At 38.2% G+C, this 23,061-nt stretch overlaps 1 protein-coding gene across 2 annotated transcripts in view; it reads right to left on the reverse strand.

Annotated features, from left to right (window-relative positions):
• The window catches only part of LOC150101882 (uncharacterized), a 71,791-nt gene extending 50,408 nt beyond the window's left edge, over positions 1-21,383 (reverse strand). Inside the window, exon 1 of one of the 2 annotated variants that reach the window (XM_090401015.1) lies at positions 21,256-21,383. In XM_090401015.1, coding sequence (XP_090257141.1) covers positions 21,256-21,261 — 6 coding nt within the window. In that variant the 5' untranslated portion in view covers positions 21,262-21,383. Of the gene's footprint in view, positions 1-20,882; positions 20,941-21,255 lie in introns of those variants that run through there. The other variant, XM_090401016.1, reaches the window with a different exon arrangement.
• Positions 21,384-23,061: the final 1,678 nt, after the last annotated feature.

Here is a 23,061-nt window from a genome sequence, read left to right on the forward strand (position 1 = left end):
TTGGAGTACAGTTCCACCAATGTGGTATACTGCTGCTAATCTTTTCACTCCGAAATGCATAACCTTACATTTTGTCACATTAAATTGACATCCATTCTCCTTAGTCCAGAACTCCAATCTATCTAAGTCATCTTGCAAGACTTTGACATCTGCATTCACTATCGCCCTACCCAACTTTGCATCATCAGCAAACAAATGAACTGTTCCACTTAGACCCTTCCCTATATCGTTAATGAACAGATTAAACAGCAGTGGTCCAAGAACAGAACCCTGTGGAACACCACTAGTCACAAGCCGTTTTTTGGACTCTACTCCTGAATAAACTACTCTTTGATATCTCTCCATCAACCACCCAGCTATCCATCTCACCAACCCTATATCCATTCCCATATGTTGTAGTTTACGGATTAGAATTCCATGTGGTATCCTGTCAAACGCCTTTGCCAGGTCCAGCAGTATCACTGTAAACCCATTTCCCTTATCCAGTTCAGCCGTCACCTTGTTATAAAACTTGAGCAAGTTACTGAGGCATGATCTAACCTTCACAAAGCCATGCTGTCCTCTGTACAGTATCTCATTTTCATCAATCCATTCCTGTATTTTTCCCTTGACTACTTTCTCCAAGACCTTGACAACGACTCCTGATATGCTGATCGGTCGGTAATTTGCAACCATAGTCTTGGATCCTCCTTTATGCAGTGAAACTATTTTCCCCTCTTTCCACGCCTTCGGGACTAAGCCAGACCCGAGACTCAAATTAAACAACATGGTCAAGGGCACTGATAATTCATTAGCCGCTTCATGCAAGACCCGTGCCGGTATACCATCCAATCCCACAGATGTATTCACATTAAGGTTCTGTAATAGACTATTCACCCCCACTTCATTCATCACAATTCCCATATAAACTAATGGTTCCTTCATTTTTTCAACATCACCACCTGGATGATATACTTTTGCAAAGTGCGCGCTCAGTAACTCCACTATATCGACTGGTTCAGTGAACTCTTTACCATCGTTATCCCTTAAAATTATTTTGCCATGTACAGTTTTTTTCTTGCTTGCAGCATATTGAAAGAACTGTTTGGGATTCTCTTTTGCTTGCATAGCTAGTTTCCTTTCATAATCGGCTTTTGCTGTTTTTACCACACTCGTTACCCTTCTGGCCTGTACTTTATACCGTTCGTGTGCCTGCAGGTCACCCCTTTCTTTAAATTCCCTCCATAGTTGTTTCTTTTTTTGCAGCTCAAGCTTAATGGTGTTATTCATCCATTTAACCCCTCCTTGTTTCACTATTGGGACCTTAGGTATACAATCAGCCATAACCTCCTGTAAATGCTCTATTGACGTCCAGCCCTTGCAGTTGTACATGCCATGGCACTGATCCAAGCAATCTCCTAAGCTTGTCATACTTGCCAGCACGGTAATTCCACATATACCCTGTCTTAATCACAAATTTCACACCTTTAGCCACCTCCCAGGTCAAGACCTTATGATCACTCTCACCAATAGGTGGCAACATGGTCATATTCATTACAGTCAAATTCTCAGATACTATTACCAGGTCAAGCACTCTCACACCCCTAGTATTTTCAATTACATGCTGTTTCAGATAGTTATCCCTTAATAATTGAATAAAATCCATTTCCTTCCTCACGTGTCCTCTCCTCCTTCCAATGAATGTTACCATAGTTGAAATCCCCCATAATAATTACCCTCCTTCCACTCATTTCATCAATTTGTTTATGCATACCATCTCCACCATCTATTCCATCACCTGGTCTATAGCAGCACCCAACTGTATATTTTATTCTGCTAGTGTCAATCTCACACCAAATAGCCTCAAATGAGCTCCTTTCACTATCCTGCAATACTTCAATTCTCCTTGGCTGCAGTTCATCAGCTATCATCAATAACACCCCTCCCCCAATTTTATTCTCTCTGTCCCTCCTAAACATACTATAACCTACACATTCTATCCCACTAACTATATCATCTTCCGTCAGCCATGTTTCACTAATGCCAATAACCTGTGGCCAGGAAGAGCCAATCAAGGCCAAAAATTCTTCCTTCTTGTTCCTAATACTCCTGGCATTAGTATACATGAATTGCAGTGTTCCCTTTGTCCCACCCCTATCTTGATGCATTATTCTAAATATCCCATTCCCATTTTTTGTCCTTATTGCTGGCTCAGGTACATTATATACATTTTTACACTCAACTGTCTCGCTGATGTCTGGATATCCACTTCCCCCCCTCCTTGGTAGTTCTAGTTTCCCTGGTTCTGCACATCCATTTTCACTTCATTCAGCAACACTTTTTCCAGTCTCCGCACACCAAGTCCATTCAAATGCAGGCCATCCATCTTGTATAAGTCCTTTCGCCCATCAAACTCATTCCACACGTCCATGAATTCCACACCACACCGTCTGCATAGCCTGCACATAAAGTCATTTGTGATTATGGCCCTCCTTCTAAACTCCTCTCTGTCATACCGTGGCAACAGACTTGCCATCCTAACTCTGTCACTCTTTTCTTTCGCTACCTTTAACAATACTTTCAAGTCCTCTCTCATAAAAAATTTATCACCTTTCAATTCATTCGTACCCGCCACAATTGTTAATTCTTTCACCCTCTGTTTTTGCACTCTAATGCTCTCACTTACATCCTTAAATTTCGCACCCGGTAAGTACGATTTAGTTACACTTCCATCTATTTACGTTTATTTACGTTAGCCGAATCACTCTGGAAAGAGTTTTGCAGGTGCTCTAATTGCCGCTGCGCATTTTGTATCACTGCGCGCAGCCTAGCGATCTCACTTCCTACAAATAATTCCTCATTTTTTTTATCATTCAAACCATTTTCTCTTTCTGTATAATTGCTCTCACTCTTTCTTAGATCACCACTCACATTGCCATCTTGTACACCGCAATTCCCTATCGAGCCACTATTTTCACTCGCATTCTGACTTTCTTCAACCATAACTGTCTCACAACCTGACACATACTTCGACTCCTCACTTTGCATACACTTTCTACACATTCTACCACCACTATCACTTTCAATCCATACTCCAGCCTCATTCGGGAATGCATACATTCCACACACATCACATTGGACAAATTCTCTCACATTATAGTTTTTGATGTTTTTGATGATGAACTTAGTTTTTATGTCAGTCCCACTCACAAACTCATCTGCATATTTTATTGCTGTGTGGGGTGGACCAAAGGTTGGATAATCAGGGTGCTCTGCTCTAGAGAATAAACTTTTTTCAAACCACTTTGGGCCTCCAATAAGTAGAATGAATGTGATCTTATACTATATAATGAAAATCATCTACCACCTAAAATCTACAGATATAGAACAACAACAACAATTATAGTATTTGGACTGCTAACATGTGATATCTTCTGAATGAGAACAGATACGGCAAATCAGTAATACAACAAGGATACAACAAAAACAATAATAACATTTCTTGCTCAGGTTAGGTGTAGAAGTGAAGTCTATATAATATCAATATTAGAGATAGATTGACCTTGTGAGTCATTTCCAAGAGAAATGGACTATTCGATTTTAAAAACATATAGTCTGTCCAATTATTATTATTATTATTCATGATGCCTCCAAGGAGTCCGAAGACTCATCACGGGAGGACACCCACTGTACAACTCTCCATCTCCACCACTACACCGAACCTCTATATACTACCAATCATCCACATCAATGCCATCTACTGCCCACCACCACCAACACTACCACAACTAGTATCTTTTGTCTGTAAATTGCATGTGTTCTGAAGGATTAGTGCTAATAAAAGAAGGAAATCTTTAAGTAAAATCTGAATGAGCTTTAAATGCCTCTAATTATTTAATTTATTTAATTTTTCACTTTTTTGTCTGTGACAGAAACTGTCAAACTATCAGCCAGTACTTCTTTAAGCACCATGATCAGTGTTCAACTGGAAATTGTTCCAAGAATTACAATCTAAAAGAAGTTAACCAAACTATCCAATGAAAAAAAAAATAATAATAATAATAACAAATTGTTCAGTCATAGTAGTCTATATTACATTTAAAAATAATGTAAAATAAATAAACAATAAATACAAAATAACAAATTCTAACTAAAAGTAATTCTCAAATGGCAATAATACAGTATTCAGAATAAGATAACGTCAGATCTCTAAATTAAATAATTGAGAATGTTTTAACATTTGAATGAAGAAAGGAACTAACAAGATTGTGGCTGTCAACCTGTCAACATTTGCTTATTAAGCTTGCATGCTACCATCAACTCTCACCAGGTAAACACTGTTATAATGAACTCAACTCACTACAACAAACAGAATGTACTGGCTCAAGTCCCATACTATTATGCTAGTCTAAAGGAAATTCACTATAGCAGATCTTTCATCATAATTATGGCTTTGATAAACATTTGTTTTTACAAATTTACACATTTGTTAAATGGGAGCTGAATGTATATATTTTTATAATTTCACAAAAAAAAAAAAAAAAAAAAAAATGAGGCTGTTAACTCAAGACAACAACTACTGCTAAGAGTTAAACTAATGCTTCTGATTTTTGCCTTCCCCTTTACTGCATTACTAGGAGATGAACTGAATTCTTTAACTGCTGCACTGTAAAATTCCATTTCTCGATTTTCCTACTTAGAAATATAGAGACCTGAGGTTGATGGTGGAAAGTGACTTAAAGTTAAAGGATAACATGGCTAAGACTAAGTCATCACATTGGATAACTGCAATGCTGAAGAGAACACTGACTTGTAGGAATAAAGAAGTTATTCTCCCACTTCACAATGCTTTGATAAGCCACATATTGTAAAACCTAAATGACATATCTCAGATACAGTCACTTAGTTTTAAAGGAGATGAAGAGACAACTGAAAAGATCCAGTGAAGGTTAACTGGGTAACCATATAATATCTGGCCTATGGAATTTGTGCACGTAAGGAGACTGAAGAATGTGAGATTTAAAGTTTGAGAAATATATGGACGAAAGAAGATATGAGAAAGACATACAAGCAAATGAGATTATGCAGTTAGATTATGTCTGGTGGAGAGTGGGAACTCAGTCATTCCCATGCTGAGTAAGATCAGCACAGGAATGACGTGGCTAAGAAGTGGCTAAGAAGACAGTGAGGTCCAGGTTCTTCTTGTGACTTATGGTGAATGTGTGGAATGGACTACCATTTGATGCTGTGAGTATGAGCAATGAGTTACACAGAAAGAAGGGAATTCCCTAAGGAAGCCTAAGGACTCCTCACTATGAGCTCAGGGAGTCTAAGGACTCGTAATAATAATAGTACTTTTCGTATAGCTTTCTATTTAATAAAAAAATTTCATATTAGACATGCTTCCATGAAATCTACAACTAAGCTCATGCTTTGTGAACCCGTGAAGTAAAGTCATGCTTCCATTAAATCTTCAAGTAAATGAATGATACAAAAGCGAAAACAAATATGACCAAACAAATGCTTCATTCCACAGATTCTACTCAGTAGTCAGTGTATACATGACATCATTACCACAGTGATAATATCTTGACTACTAAAGATAAACTCTGGTAATATATGCAGATTTTATAGCCTTATAGGAGATCATCAGTATGTTAAAAAGTAAATAAATAAATAAAGTCATTTTGCTCTACTATGTCAAAACAATGAGTACATGAAAAGAGTTAGCTGTATCACACAGGAATGATAGATGTCACTAATCAATCATACACGTAAATAGACCTAAAATAATGACTGAGACGAAGTGATGCTCCTTAAGAAGACTAATTAATCTCATTCCATCAGATCATCATGACCCTAGTCAATCTGTGTTTGAAGATGCGAGCAGGCTCACACAACCACATTAAGTATTTCCATGATACATAGAGAGCTATATTCTGAGAATTTTCATGGGAATTAGTCCTGTAGAACAGGTCACACTACATTGCTCTACCAGTCTGATACATGTGTATGATTATGGAAGAGATGCCTGGAGAACATTTCTTACCTGGGTGTGCTACCCAAATAATGAAGTTTGGAAACAGTAGTATAAATGATGTGGGGTGGTTGCTTCTTGCAGAATGGATTACACCCATTCATCCATGAAATCATGAATGCTACAGGAATTGGACAAAAAAATGCAAATAGTGACACATTTTAATTAATATGGCATTGAACCGCTGTGGGCATCTAGTGCAGCCTGTATTCTTTGATGGAAAGACTGTCAGTGCTTGGGATCCAACAGGAGGAATTTTACCCATTTGTCCGACAGAAACTGGATCAATTCACCTTTGTTCTTTGGGAAACATTGTCTAAGAGTTTGCTCCAAAATATCCATAAATGTTCAATAGGATTTAAGTCTGGATGGCCCTTGGCAGATAGGACACCTCACCATCATGTTCCACAAACCACTGGGTGACCACATTTGCTTGATGAATGGGAGTATTATTCTGTTGAAATGTGGCTGGCTGCATAGGAGAAAGTGGGTGTCAACATGGGATGAAGATGATCACTTATGATTGAAAGATAATGTGCAGCATTACTTAGCCTTCCAATACAACAAATGGAGGACCTAAACCATGCCATGAGAATGTGCCCCAGGCCATTACAGAACCCTCAAAACTTTTCACAGTTGGAAACAAGCACTCTGGCTAGCAAGCTTCCTTCAGCTGACGCCACACACATATTTGTCTGTCTGCAGCAAAAAAAAAAGTGTGAAAGTGGATTCATTGGACCATATCACATCCCTCCACTGCCTGTGATCTTTGCGATTGGATGCAATGATGTGCATTGATAGAAGTGATCAAAGGCTTGTGTAAGGCAATCTGAATGTGATATTCAACTCTGTCTAGTTCCCAGCACAGAGTTTTTGTTGAAATGGGTTTCACACAACTGGTGTTGAATTTTTTACACAACTGCTCGGCCATAGCATGCCTATTTTTCATGGTACAGTGCACTAATGCTCGAACTTCCTTCTCTTGCAGTAAGCACTTTCATCCACTATTGTATTTTGCTGATGATGTTTGTCCTGTCAACTACCATACTGATATACCATTAGAGACTGTTCCTTGACTAACATGCAATTTCAGCTGTTTTTGTTATAGATGCACCTGCCAGCTGGCTCCAACAATCACATCCCTTTCACAGTCACTGAAATCCTCTTTGGATTCCATTCTAACATGCAATAAACAGCAGCAGGCCTCCATTTGCCTTTATACATATGTCCATAGGAATTTCTGGAGTATATTTGCATATCAATTGCATCTGTGTTTGGTACATCATAGACACTGCATTGCAACTACCAATAATGAGACAAGTGTTTCCATTTTTTTGTCCATTACCTATAGGTCACACATAAATATTCTGAACAACTGTGCAGGTCGTACATTAGAGTAATTTTTCTAGTATTGGTCCTTATGCTTTCCAACATGATAATACTCTGTGTCACAAAGCAATGATTATAAACTCAAGCTTTTCCTGTCAGTAAAGACATTCTGTTTATATCTTTTTATATATATCAACCTTGCACATGAGAGGTATCAAGACCTATAACACAACAGTGCCATATGGACAAGAGTCTTGTATGCCTTGGAAAAAAACAGGTATATGGAATAAAGGAGGAGGATGAGAGGTGGTCTGGGGGGGGGGGGGGGGTGAGAGAGAGAGATTTATAAAGTATTAGAAATTAAGTAGAAGAGAGGTGATGTTTAGAATGAAAAAGAATACTAAGCTTTTAATGAGCTATTATGTGGCAGTGAGTTTGGATCGGTTGCTAGTGATGAAGAAATGCATCACCAAATAATGATGAAGAGTAATCGTAATGGGGGACTTTAATTATTCAAACATTGATTGGAAAGCTGTGAAATTGCACGAGAAGAAAGAAACTGAATTTATTGAGCTGTTATGAGACAACTTCTTCAAGCAGCATGTAACAAGGAACTCGTGGCCAAAGAGTGTTAGATCTGATTATAGTGTCAGAAGAAATTTCAGTTAAAGATGTAATTATTCTGCCTCCAGTTGGTGACATTAATCATGCAGCACTCACTTGGGAAGTCGTTAAGTTTATGAATGTTCCATTCAGAAAAGATTACAATGTGAACTATAAAGCAGGAAATTATGACCACCTGAGGAGTATACTGGGTTTGTTGATATCCTTCCCATCGTATCAGTTGTTAGATGGGAAGGATATCAACAATGCATGAGAAGAGTTTAAAAAATACTTAAATGATGTGATATCAGAATGTGTCCCTACAGTTCAAAAAATAAATAGAGCAGGAGTGAAATGGATGTGTATCTAATTAAACAAGAGGTTCATAAGAAAAATATGATGTGAAAGGAAAACTGTGTGCAAAAAAAATGATGTCAGTTTTGATAATTATAAGCAGCAGGCCAGATGAGTCACAAGTGTTGTATGGAAAGCTAAGTCTGAGTATGAAAAGAAACTAGTTCTGCAAGTTAAAGACAACAAAAAAAATCCTTTCTTTTAGGCTTACACGGTGATCTGAATGCATTTTTGAAAATTATGGAGACAACTACCGTGTTTGAATAAAAACTTTAGTTTAATATAACTAAAATCTACATTCAACGTTTCGACCTTTATGTCAAAGTCATCTTCTGGAGCATACAACTATACACAGGAAACAAGCTACACTACAATCAAACTGGTTTGTTAAAGACACTGACCAACCGTTACAACAACTCAAACCCCACTATGCCCATTCCCCCCCCCCCAGAATATATGGGGTTCTGAAAATACACAAACAAAATGTGCCCCTTCGACCAATCATGGAAGGAATAGACAGTCCCAATTACCACTTAGCCAAGAAATTAGCGGCAACACTCAAGGAGTTGGTAGGTCATTCCCCCCTCCTACATAAAAAACACACAACACTTTATAAACAAAATTAAAAACATAACACTCGACAAAGACGACTTATTAGTCAGTTTCGACATTTCTGCCCTTTTCACTAATGTCCCCATCAATGACACAATTCTCCTACTACAGAACAAATTTCCGCCCGACATCACGGCCCTCTTTGCCCACGTACTACAGTCCGGTTACTTCGTGTGGCAAAACAAATTCTACCTACAAAAAGAAGGTACAGCCATGGGCTCACCACTATCCCCACTAATCGCTAACTTCTACATGGAAACCTTTGAGCAAAGGGCTCTTGATTCCGCCACGCTAAGACCGACAGTCTGGCTTAGATACGTTGACGAGGTGTTCGCAATCTGGCCGCATGGGCAACAAACGCTAAACACATTCCTTAGCCACCTGAACAAACAACACGAATGCATACAAATTACCATCGAAATCGAAAACCAAAATTCGCTCCCGTTCCTAGACACACTAGTCACACATCTTCCTTCAGGCAGTCTGTCCTTCACGGTCTACCGAAAACCGACACACACTGGCCAATACATACATGCTAATTCATACCACCACCCATCACAAAAATATGGAGTCATTAACACCCTTAAAAACAGAGCTACAACAATTTGCTCTAACCAGCAAGCCCTGAAACAAGAACTAAAAATCATCAGCGACACATTCATAAATAATGGCTATAACAAAAATACTGTTAATAAAATACTCCATAAAACAACAACAAAAACAAATCTAGATTACAGTAAAACCATAGCCATCCCATACATTAAAGGGTTATCGGAAAAAATCAACAGAATCCTACAACATTATAACCTCAATGCCACCTTTAAACCACCCACTAAACTTAAAACCATATTCAACTCCTCTAAGGATCCTCTCCTCCCATTAGCACATCCTGGAGTCTATTGCATCCACTACACCTGTAACTTACCGTAAATTGGTGAAACAAGACGGACAATCCCTATACGCAAGAAAGAGCACATTAGACACATTAAATATAACCATTATGGTGAAGCAGGCCTCTCAGACCACACACTTAACACCTTACACCAAATCAACTGGAAAAGCACCTGCTCTTTACATCACACAAAAACCTGGTACGAAAGAAAATTTAAGGAAGCCTGCGAAATCGTGATAAACCAACCAAATATCAACAACAAAGATGGCATGAAAATTCCAAGGATCTGGATGGCACACATTCAGCCTACCTAATATATAAGATCCAGCATAAGTCAGGACTCTAGCCAATCCTCAGCTAGTATTAGAAACCATTCCATACCAACTGGCTGGAATGTGTACATGATGTTAATATATGTATATAGATAGATACTTGTTGTTGTGCCCAATGTATTTCTACAACCAACAGATAACACTAATAATAGGACTCTAGCGTTGATGTATAATTTTTTTTTTCTTTTTTTTTTTTCTTCCACCAGAGGTCTGGCCGACAATTGTTGTAACGGTTGGTCAGTGTCTTTAACAAATCAGTTTGATTGTAGTGTAGCTTGTTTCCTGTGTATAGTTGTATGCTCCAGAAGATGACCTTGACATAAAGGTCGAAACGTCGAATGTAGATTTTAGTTATATTAAACTGAAGTTCTTATTCAAACACGGTAGTTGTCTCCATAATTTTCAAAAATGCACAACAAAAAAATAATTCTATCGTGATGCTGCAGATAATATAAAGAATGAATTTGAAAGACTAACTCTACTGAATGCAGATGATGTGAGGATGACAGATGCAGAAGAGATTGTTCAACTAATGAATAGACATTTTGCTAAAAGCTATCAACCTGATATATGCAACACTGAACTCACCACTATTCTTCCCTATATGAAGCGTATCTAGTACTTCCTCCTCAAATGTGTATGAGAAGGGAGTACTAAAGCTGTTGCATAAAGTGAATAAGAATTCTGGAATAGGAACTGATGGGATATCAAAACAAATGCTGAAAGTATGTTCAGGTGAACTGGCTATTCCTTTGACCACGCTATATAATTTGAGTCTCAGAACATGAAAGATTCCACAGGAGTGAAAAGAATGTATAGAAATCCCATTGCACAAGGACGGTGCAAAAAAACTGATATATCCAACTATCAACAAATCAGTCTGAGGATTGATGGTGAAGGTTTTAGAAAAGTTGGTGAAGGCTCGCATTTAGAAATGGGTTGATAGAGAATCTCTACTTTGTAATGAACAGCATGGGTTTACTAAGGAAAGGTCATGTTTTAGCAACTTGCTCACAATTCTATAATGTTACCATTGATAATGTTACGATTGAACTAGAAAAGGGGAATGGATACACAATGATACTTTTGAATTTTGCTAAGGCTTTTGACAAAATACAGTGTAGAGGACTGTTGCATAAATTGGAGAATATGGGTTTGAATTATAAAACATTGGCATGGATAAGAGAATGGTTGACTGACAGATATCAAAAATTCATATATGTGGGGTGTGAACCTGCAAAATTCAAGGTAACTAGTGGTGTGCTCAAGTATCAGTCCTTGGTCCATTTTTATTCAATCTGTACATTAATGACACTGGGAAGGATTTGACATGCAACATACAGCTATCTGCTGTGATCCAAACATAAGTAAGGTAACTAGGAGTGTTGCTGATATACAGTACTTGTAGAATGATTTCAACAGGCTGGAATTGTGGGCATGTGAAAATGATCAACACACTATCGAACACAATGCTCATCCTACCGCCGTGCCTTAAACTGATTCTATATGCCTACATTCACAACACACTCAGGCAATACAAAAAACCTTCTCCCCACTCCTGCTCAGAAAGAAGTCAACGGATACCATGGTGTGAGGAACAAACAGCCATAGCCCACCTTAATAAGATGCACAACATCCTTTTGCTGCAACAACTGCAGTAATTCTACATGGCATACTTTCCACAAGCATATGGTAACAATCAATGGGAATTTTGAACCATTCTTCCTATAGGCATGTAATGAGGTCATGGACTGTTGTGGGGTGGGCATTTGCTTGACCTCACCAATGCTCCAGTTCATTCCACAGATGCTCAATAGACTTATAGGCTTGTGATCAGGGCTCTTTGGAGGCCAAATGGTAGCACATGGAAGTGTGGTGACATTCATGTTTGCAAACCATGCAGTTACAGCAGCATCCTTATGACACAGTACTGAAAGAGACAATGGTCAGTTCTGCAGAAATGCAACAAAGTAAGAAGCACTGCATTGTCCAGAAATGTTCAGATACCTCTCAGAGTTCAATGTTTGTAGCACCACAAACAAAGGTACGAAGACAAATAAGGAAAAAGTGATCTATACCATCACACTACCACCTCTGAATTTCATAGAGACATCCACCACAACCGCACCCATCCATCTTTTTGGTAGAGGGTTTAGCGTGATTCATCTCTACATAATACAACTTTCCAAGCTTCCACATCCTACTACACACTCTTTGCACCACTGAAGATGATGCTGCCTGTTGGTTTGGGTAACATGGGGCTTGCATATTGTGGTTCTACCATGGAAACCCATGTTGCGAGTCTCAGTTCTGAATGTTTTTGTCCATATACATGTTTTAGTCGATGCCTGGAACTCTACATTCAACATGTTTGCCAACAAATAGCAGTTTTAACATATTATCCTTCGCAGAACACTACGGTCACATTCAATGAGTGTGATGGGTCATCCACTGTGAGCAGCACTTGCATCTCAGTATGGTATCACTGACTGTTGACATGGGATGGCCCAATTTGTCAAAAATGCTGAACAGATAGGCCTACAACATGGCATTCTATCACAATGCCTCTTTCAAACTCCAAATTCTGTTTTCTCAGCCATTTCATCCAGACACAGTTGATGACTTGGGAGCATCATATTCCTCCAATTTATACTGGCTTCAAAGATGCGACTTGTTACATGGTTCAATGCTTCTTGCCCATGGAGGTGGCTGTTGACTTCTTTCCAAGCAGTGTGCATGTGTGTGTGTGTAGTCTGATCTCTTTTTCATTACTGAGGAAGGCCTTTCCCCCCCCCTTTAAGGGGGAGAGTGGGGATTGGGTCTGCTTCTCCCATGACAATTACCTACTCCATCTTGGAAGAATATATATCTGCATGTATAAATATGACTGAATGAATGAAAGACACTACAAACATCCATGCTCAAAGTGGGATTCATATCTCAGCAATCCAGGCTATCATATGCATAATATACAAGATATACATTGCAAGATCATTGGACTCCAATGCACTTGAACAAACTGGTGCAATGCTGAAGAGAAAAGAATATACTAATGTTCTTCATGAACAGCTGTGTGATTTTAGTTTTGGGGGAAAACTTCACGAGAAAGGTTGTTCCGAATCTCACTAAAAAAAAATAAACCAGGTTCTCCATTTGGAAAATTACAATCCCCACTCCCAAAAAAAGTATAAATTAATTTTATTATCAGCAAACATCCACTTGATTTTGCCAGGCTGCTTCTTCTTAGGGTAATGATCTTATTAGGTTCACAACAATTCTAGAAACATGAAATCTTTGACAGAAGTACAGCATGGAAATGTCATTTCCTTAAGAGGCAGCAGCCCAGGCAAAATTAGATGGATGTTTGTTAAAAAATAATATTCCTTCATTGGTCATGGTAAAATTGCCAGTGGAGATAATCTCCACACAGCCTGCTGCATTGAGAAGTGTATAAAGAAAGCAAAAGCACAAAGGATACTGAAATAAACACACCCCAGCTGGATATTTCATGTTACCATAGACAAACTTATTGACAAATAAGTTTGTCTATAATATTATTATTATTAAACAAGATCTCATGGAGTCAAAGACTCATCTAGGAGGTCCTTTTATCTCACACACATCTCATCATACCACGTCTTAAACACATTCAAACTCCTTGCAGACACCACACTCTCAGGCAAGGCATTCCAATCACTCACAACTCTGCACGAAAAAAACCTACCTCTCACTCCCCTACTCACACCCTCTTTATACAGTTTCCAGGGATGACCTCTGGTTCTCCCCTGATCTCCCACTATTCTCTGTAGAACTTCTCCACCATTGATCCTATAACAACCCCTTACCAACTTGTAGGTCTCTATCATATCTCCCCTCTTCCTTCTCTCCACTAGACTCTGCAAATTACATCTTTTCTATCTTTCCTCATACTCGACATTCCAGAGGTCAGATACTACCTTAGTCAGTCGCCTTTGGACCCTTTCCAACATCTCTTCATCCTTCTGAAAACCAGGTGACCAAATCTGGGCAGGCACAATAGTCCATGTGTGGCCTAATCAAAGCCTTATACAATAGAACAAGAAATCTTCCTACTTCTACACATCAGTGTCCTTTTTTATTTTAGTTTATTATAGGCCTATCTGTGTGTCAGGTGTTCAGTGATTGTCAGTTTCAGAAATGACTCACAAAACTCGTGAAAAAATTAACAATCAGCTTATTCAAGCCATCTCCAGCAAACTACTGAATATTCCAGAAAATAGAGGTAAACAGAATAACATAGGTGTGGGAAAACTAGGTTCAGTGAATCAGCAGTTGAATTGTGAACAGATGTTGCATGGCTGCTGCTCATGCTATTGTATGATTAGCAGACATGGGGAAGAAGAACTGGCATCCATCAGTAGGATGGATGAAACAGACCATCTCACTGATTGTCTGTTTCAGCAAAAACAGACCATCAGTGAGACAGTGGCTGAACCACCTTTTGAGCAGCTTCAAGAATTATGCAGGCTTTCAGTGCACCATCCCAAATGTGAGAGCAGTATTAAATTTAATGTTTAAGCACATTTAGCATATGCACAGTTAGCAGTTGGACAGGTGAAAAGCAGTATCTTGACAAAACAAAAAAAAAAAAAAATATATATATATATATATATATATTACTATTACTACGGGCAACTCCAGGGAGCCATTAGACTCATCAAGGGAGGCCCCAAATCATATTCATCACAACTATTCAACATTGATACAGTATCTATCATACCTCGCCTTAAACTCATTCACTGTCACAGCATCCACCACAGACTCAAGGAGCGCGTTCCACTCATTCACTACTCTAAAAGTAAAGAACCCAGCTCTAACACCTTTACTAACCACACTTTTGCCCAGTTTCCATGGATGTCCTCTAGTCCTTCCACAACCAGCCCTGTTCTCAAAAATATCTTCTGAATTAATTTTATATAAACCCTTCAGTAATTTGAATGTCTCAATCATATCTCCCCTCCTCTGCCTATCAACCAATTTTTGCAACCCACAAATCCTCAGCCTGTTCTCATAAGGTTCATTCCACAGACCTGCTATCATCTTGGTCACTCACCTCTGGATCCTCTCCACCTCCTCCCCATCAAGAAGAAACCTAGGTGACCAAATCTGGGCACAGTAGTCGAGTGGGGTCTTATCAAGGCTCGATACAGAGGAACAACAACTTGTTTGTCTCTGCTTGTCAATGTATTCTTCAGCAACCAAGTGATTTGATGAGGTGATTTGGCCACTTTTGCAATGTGTCCCCTAAATTTCAATTCCTTATACACCAACACTCCTAAATCTCGTGCCTCATCAATTTCCTGGAGCACAGTTCCACCAATGCAGTAAACTGCCGCCAATCTTTTCACCCCAAAATGCATAACCTTACATTTTGCCACATTAAATTGACATCCATTCTCCTTAGCCCAGACCTCCAATCTATCCAAATCATCCTGCAAAATTTTGACATCATCTGCATTCACTATTGCCCTACCCAACTTCGCATCATCCGCAAACAAATGCACTGTTCCTCTCAGATCCTTTCCTATATCATTAATGAACAAATTAAACAGCAGTGGTCCAAGAACAGATCCTTGTGACCCACCACTAGTCACAGGCCGTCTTGTGGACTCTACTCCTGAGTAAACCACTCTCTGATATCTCTCCGTCAACCACCCTCCTATCCATCTCACCAACGCTCTGTCCATCCCCATATGCTGCAATTTACTGATTAGAATTCCATGTGGTATCCTGTCAAAGGCCTTAGCAAGGTCCAGTAGAATCACTGTAAACCCATTACCCTTATCCAGTTCAGCCGTCACTGTGTTATAATACATGAGCAAGTTACTGAGGCATGACCTACCCTTCACAAAACCATGCTGTCCCCGATACAGTATCCCATTTTCTTCTATCCAATCTTGTATTTTCCTCTTGACTATTTTCTCTAAGACCTTGATAATGATTCCTGTTATGCTGATTGGCCGGTAATTTTCAACAGCAGCCTTGGAACCACCTTTGTGCAGCAGAACTATTTTCCCCTCTTTCCACCCCCTTGGGACTGACCCAGACCCGAGGCTCAAATTAAACAAAATGGTCAAGGGCACTGACAATTCTTTAGCCGCTTCACGTACGACACGAGCTGGTATACCATCCAATCTCACAGATGTATTGACATTGAGGTTCTGTAATAGACTAGTTACCTCTACTTCATTCATCACAATTCCAGTATAAGCTGTTGGTTCTTCCATTCCTGCAAAGTCACCACCTGGACGATATACTCTTGCAAAGTGCTCGCTCAGTAATTCCACAATATCGACTGATTCGGTTACCTCCCTACCCTCAGCATTTTTTAAGATCATTCTACCATGAGCATTTTTCCTTTTACTTGCAACATATTGAAAAAACTGTTTGGGATTCTCTTTAGCCTGCATGGCCAATTTTCTTTCGTAATCTGCTTTTGCTTTTCTTACCACCCTTGTTACCATCCTGGCCTGAGCTTTATACTGTTCCTGTGCCTGATGGTCACCTTTCTCTTTAAATTCCCTCCACAATTGTTTCTTTTTTTGCAGCTCAAGCTTAATAGTGTTATTCATCCATTTAACCCCTACTCGATTTATTATTCGGACTCTTGGTATACAGTCAACCATTGCCTCCTGCAAACAGTTCTTAACCACCTCCCATGCACTATCAACTTCCAGCCCTTGCAGTTTTACATGCCATGGCACTGAGCCAAGCACACACCTAAGCTTGTCATACTTACCAGCCCGGTAATTCCACATGTACCCTGTCTTAATTGTAAATTCCACTCCTTTAGCCACCTCCCAAGTCATGACCTTATGGTCACTCTCCCCAATTGGTGGCAACATGGTCATGTTCGTTACAGCCACATTCTCAGTTGCAATTACAAGGTCCAGCACTCTCTGCCCCCTGATATTTTCCACTACATGTTGCCGTAGATAGTTGTCCCTTAATAACCACATAAAATCCAATTCCTTCCTCCCATGTGCCCTCTCCTCTTTCCAGTCAATATGACCATAATTGAAATCACCCATAATAATTACCCTCCTTCCACTCATTTCTTCTATTTGCCTATGCATACTATCCCCACCATCTATTCCATCACCTGGTCTATAGCATGCATATATATATATATCAAATTTTGTGGATGCTAAGGTAACTACAGATTCCTCAGCTAATAAAATCCTTCCTGAATGCTGAGGAATCTGTAGTTACCTTAGCATCCACAAAATTTGATATATAAAAAAACTCTGCTACCTTTGAAAGAGATCAGCTAACTCACCTTCAACTGAAAAATGCCACATAAAGATTCCTCTCTTCATGACAAGGATCAAACTCAATACTTTTCCAATCAAAAGGCACAATGCACCATTTTTCTTCTAAATGCACTATGGAATACCACACTGACACCATATAACTATAGCATTTTGAGCAACTTTTCTCTTAGTACTTTGTCTATCTGCACAAAGTGAAAATACGATTCTGACAACCCCTATTTGGCCTGAACCCAGCCTTACTCTTTTCAGTTTCCTTGGCACAATTTTTCTTAGAATTCTCTTAAGATTTTTATTTTTATGTGATTCCCCTTCACAAAAAAAAGTAACAAACTTATAATACATTAGTACTGTGGATTTTTTTAAGTAAGGATTTTTAGGCTAAGGATTTTTTTATCTGTTTTTATTAATTTTATTTTATTTTATTTTTTTTATTTTGTTGTTGAAATCAAACATGGAACTTTTTTGAGCCACTATAGGCCTCTAATAAGCAAAGCCGTTGTCTCACACTGAACAATGAAACTCGTCTTCCACCTAAAGTATAATCTCAAACATCCATGCCTATGATGGGATTTGAACCCAAAGCCTATTAGTTTGAGGACATATATGCCAGAAACTCAAACTCCTCCCCCCCCCCCCAAAAAATAAATACAGGGTGTTCGGGATAAATTTGACAGTTTCGTAAGGAAAAAGAAAATCTTCTTTGTATCTATTAAATTTAATGAATTGACAAAAAAACATTACAGGCAGAGTTAATTACAATACTATCAACAAGATTTACTCAAAATAACCAACATTAGCATCGATCACAGCTTCAATTCTGCTTCGGAACCTCGAACAAGCTGATGCTACAGTCTCCCTGGGAAGGGCCGCAAAAACTGTTTTAATTTTATCCATTAACTGGGCTTTTGTATTACTGGAAGTGCGATTGGTGTCTTTTTCAACTGCGCCCCATACAAAATAATCCATGGGGTTAAGGTCTGGGGAGTTTGGAAGCCAAACATTTGGACTGGTGAAGTCGTAGAAATTTTCAGACAACCATTTTTGACTTTTCCCAGAGGTGTGGCAAGGGGCCGAATCCTGCTGCCATACATACGGCCTACCATTGGCTACCCTTGTTATCCAGGGCTTGACTACAGTTAGCAACTCCACGAACAAAGCCCGAATTCCAATGCCAGGGTTCTTCAACACCTGTTCCTGCAGATTTGCGAGGAATTCTGCTGTACGAACGCAATCAGATCGTCTGCTAGGGATCTTTCTTCTTGCTACATCCTCGTAGTCACCATTGCAAGTCTCTAGTTCATGCCTGATTGTTTTTACTGTATTCAGGGAGCATTGGGCAGCAGTCGTAATATCCTTATTTTGATGGCGGGCACGAATCATCATGATACAAGTTATTCTCTTCCATGATTCAGGTGGGTTCCAGCTATCCATCCTTTCTGACATCTTGTATATGAATGAAGAAGGGTCCAAACTTTTAAATGAAGAGAAGTGTGTGTTAATACATGTAACTTACGGAAAAATATAATTAATTATAAATATGTCAAATTTATCCCGAACACCCTGTAAATATGCTTGCATAAATGTTACTAGAAAACTCAGCTTTTCCATCATCATTTGATGACTTTTTTCTACTATGAGTAGTAAAAGTATTCCTGATTGCTTCCCTCCTATATATTTTTGACCACTGTTTCATTCAACATGATACCTCCTTTCAAAATAATTACTCCAGACACCACTCCTCACCCTCTTGCTCACAGTTTCCTTTTGTAACTTCCAATTTTTCCATGACTTTTGTTTAGCTACTTTAGACACTGTTTAGCTTTCTTAGATTTTTTTCCCCCCTGTGTATTATTCTTTAAGTACTTCTGCTGATTTATTTGATAGCAACAACTTTCAGTGCGTGCTCTCTTCTTTTTCATGATCCTCTTTAACTTCTTGAGTTTACAGTTGACCATGATGTTTGGATTTTTCTAGCCTTGCAAACAATCTCACCGCATACCTCTCTGTCTGAATCAATCAACTGGTTCTTGTTTTCGAATGGCTGCTTTCATAGTATTTGTATATTTGAGCCTACAGCTCACCTATGAAAGCTTCTTGGCTAATTCTTTTTGAAATTTACTTTCATTGTTTTTTTTTTTTTAATAAATAGTCACTTCCTATTTTAAATCCCTGTATACTATTGCATCCTAAACTAGCATTAAGATATTCAATAACGCTCTTCTTATTTCTTATGTCTTCTTGCCATAAGAAATTGGCAAGGTTTTAAAGAAGTGCACAAATTCATTAAAACCTAGTCATCAGTAACACCATGTTCCATGCTGGTACTGATGATGAGCGCATGTCCCAAAATTTCCCAAAACACTGTTAATAAGATATTTAAAAAGAAAAGGATATTCAGGAGATACATTGTAAAAGTGTAAAAGACAAATACAGCAAATACTTGCTCTATTTGTGTTTTACTTCTCAACATCACTAGCTGTGATGTTGAGTAGATAATTTGCATGTAGATGATTGCATGTCAGAGCTCAAGTGTTATGGAATTTTTTTCCTGTCAAATTTAATTTTTTTTTTTTAATTTCAATTAGTTTTAAATCAGGTGGTTAATTTGAAAGTGTTATTATTGTTCCTGAAAAACCTAAGAATGCTATCATTATTAGGTTACTGAACTGACAATTACTATTTAATGCCTGAACTGTACTTCCTTATTTACTTTATATGTCTGCAAGTTGGAGTAGCATACCCTCCCATGATGAGTCCAAGGACTCCTTGGAGGCATCATAATAATAATAATAATAATAATAATTCTTTATTGAATGTCTGCATTTAAAGGTTTATTTATGCCTGGTTTATTCAATTCATACCACAGGACAAGAAGTTGAATATAGTCGTGAACAAGAAGTTCATGCACATTTTCTTCCTTTCCCCCTGCTGAGTAGATAAATTGGTTTGAGATCAAATGTAATTAACATTCAAATACAAAAAATGCATTAACAATTAATAAAAATATTAAGTCTAATAAGAAATGCTTATTAGACTTGACTTAAACATTTCTTGTTAAGTCTAATTTTCTATTTTCTATTAGAGCAGGAGAGAAAGAGAGGGGGAAGAATTATTTTCAATTACAACTAAAGAAACTGAGGCTATAAGGCCAGTGTATTATGTCTGTTAACTGCGTGTTTTCTTCTGGCTAGTTTGTCTATTTTGAGGAACAGAAGCTACCTCCGTATGAGACTGGCGAACTAACTTCCAGTTGAGTCCTTAGAAGGTTCTTCACATTCTAGACGAGACTCGAACGTAGTTCTTTCCAACTAACGTGCATCGTCGATAACGAAGGAGCTGCGACGTAGGAAGACCATTATTATTACGAGGTAACGTGAGAAAGATCGTATCGAATCTAAATTCCGATATTAGCATGTCATGCAATTTGTTACCTTTCAGTGAGAATAGCGCAAAGTTACGCAAAATGTCGTAGATAATGTTTTCTTAAACTAACAAAATATTTTGTCTCCCCGCTCCACACACACTGTACAAATCTGTGCACTACTTTTATATCGATATAGACGATTTGTATATATTGCTGAAGAAATCAAGGTTAACCTCGTGATATGTATGCAGCCACATTCCTTTAGTGTTTCTGAACGCGCAAAACATCCAATTCATTCGCTCTTTCACTTGGTTATAAAAAAAAAAGTTAAAATCGTATTACTACCCGTTCTGAAAAGAGCAAACATACCACCGGTTGACAACCACTAATCCAGCATATTAAGTGTACAAAGTAATTTGTGCTCGTTTTATGCCTCGTACTTCCATTCCATTTGTGAAGAATATCAAATTAATCTTTCTTTTCTACCATCACTTTAAACTCTTTTAAGGCAAAAATAACACTTTATAACATGTACTAGGCACATCAGTCACAGGTGCCCTTGCACCGCTTACGCTTACAACAAGAATGAATGTTTTAACGAGGCGATTCATTGATTAACTGCAGAATGTGTATTTTGAAGTCGGTGGATAATGTTGTTAGTATATAAATGGCCTACATGTAGAAAAATCGTAATTGACCAAATTTTAATTATTTCCTTCACTTTGAAAGGTATTCCTGCAAATTAATAATAATATAATAAAATAAATAAATGATAAAAAAACGAACATCCGCTAAAATTCCAATGTATACGAAATAAACTTTGAACAAATCCTGCTTCTACACTAGTGGCCAAAATTGTGGAAACCTTTTGGAAAAAGTGTATTTTTGGAGTTTGATGGCTCATAACACCACTTTTTTTTTTGGTGTAACACTATAAAATTATATATCAATGGAAAGATAATTTAATCAAGAATGTAATGCAAAGACTTTTATGAAGAATTTTTTTATTAGAACAGCAGTTATAAAGATGAAAAGTGAAACACATAGAAAAAATGAGATACACAAAAATTCTCACAATGTGAGTTAATACTTAGTTGGGTAACCCTTAGCGTTAATTACAACGCCTTCCCATGGAGTGAACCAAGTTTTTTAGTTCTGCAGCTGTTATAATGTGAAACCAAGATTGAATTATTGCTTCTATTAATTGGGTTTTATTGGTGGGTTGCTTCTGACTAACAAGTTTCTTTAGTCAGCTCCATACATTTTCGACTGGGTTAAGGTCTGGGCTATTCCCAGGCCATTCCACCAGTGGAATATGATTATCTTGAAACCAATTTTTGCACACAGCAGCAACATGACATGGAGCTGAATCCTGTTAAAATATAAATGCTTCATTATCTTGGAAAAGATCACGTGCGGAAGGCTTCAGTTTGGGCACAAGTATTTCATTTATGTATTTTTGGGCATTTATATTCCCATTAATCACGCAAATTCTGCCCACACTTTTTGATGTCATACAACCCCAGATCATAACACTAAGTGGGTGTTTCACGGTAGGTGTAATGCAATCAGGATACAAATCTTCTCCGATTCTTCTCCTTACGTATTTTATGCCATCACTACCAAACAGAGAGCTTTTGGTCTCATCAATCCAAATAACACTGTCCCATTGTTCTGCTGTCCAGTCAACATGGGTTTTAGCCCAGTTTAATCTTTTCAACCTTTGTTTGAGGGATAAAAATAGCTTTTTTCGTGGAATTCTTGCATTTAGACCAAATTCCTGCAGTCTGCGCTGAACAGTCTTTGCACTCAACTTCACATTGTATACACCCAGATGATTTTCTTCTGTCACGTAGACACAGTCTCTCAATTCTTCTATCATCAGTTGCTGTTGTGCACCTTTTCCTGCCTTTACCAATCTGGTTTTGTAGTGATTGGGTCTCTTAATAGCTCTTCAAAAATTTAGAAATGCCACCTTTGGTTAAATTTCCACCAATTTTTCTTCTAATTTCTTCATAACTGTAGCCTTGTTCACTAAATAGTACTATTTTACATCACTTTCTGGGTGACTAGTCAACTCTTTGCGCCATTTCTTTAATTTAATTACGTTTTACAAGCTCACTAAATGAAAGAACACACAAAAAAAACCAACTTGATAGTAATCACATAACACACTGACAAATGTCCTCCTCTCAGCTCCAATACATGACATCAATAGCTGAACCCTATTGTACATACTTTCAGCT

Source organism: Typopeltis vanoorti, chromosome 11 (assembly GCF_054136105.1).
Source record: "Typopeltis vanoorti isolate ZY-2024b chromosome 11, IOZ_Tvanoo_1.0, whole genome shotgun sequence".
In the NCBI taxonomy this organism is placed as follows: Eukaryota; Metazoa; Arthropoda; class Arachnida; order Uropygi; family Thelyphonidae; genus Typopeltis; species Typopeltis vanoorti.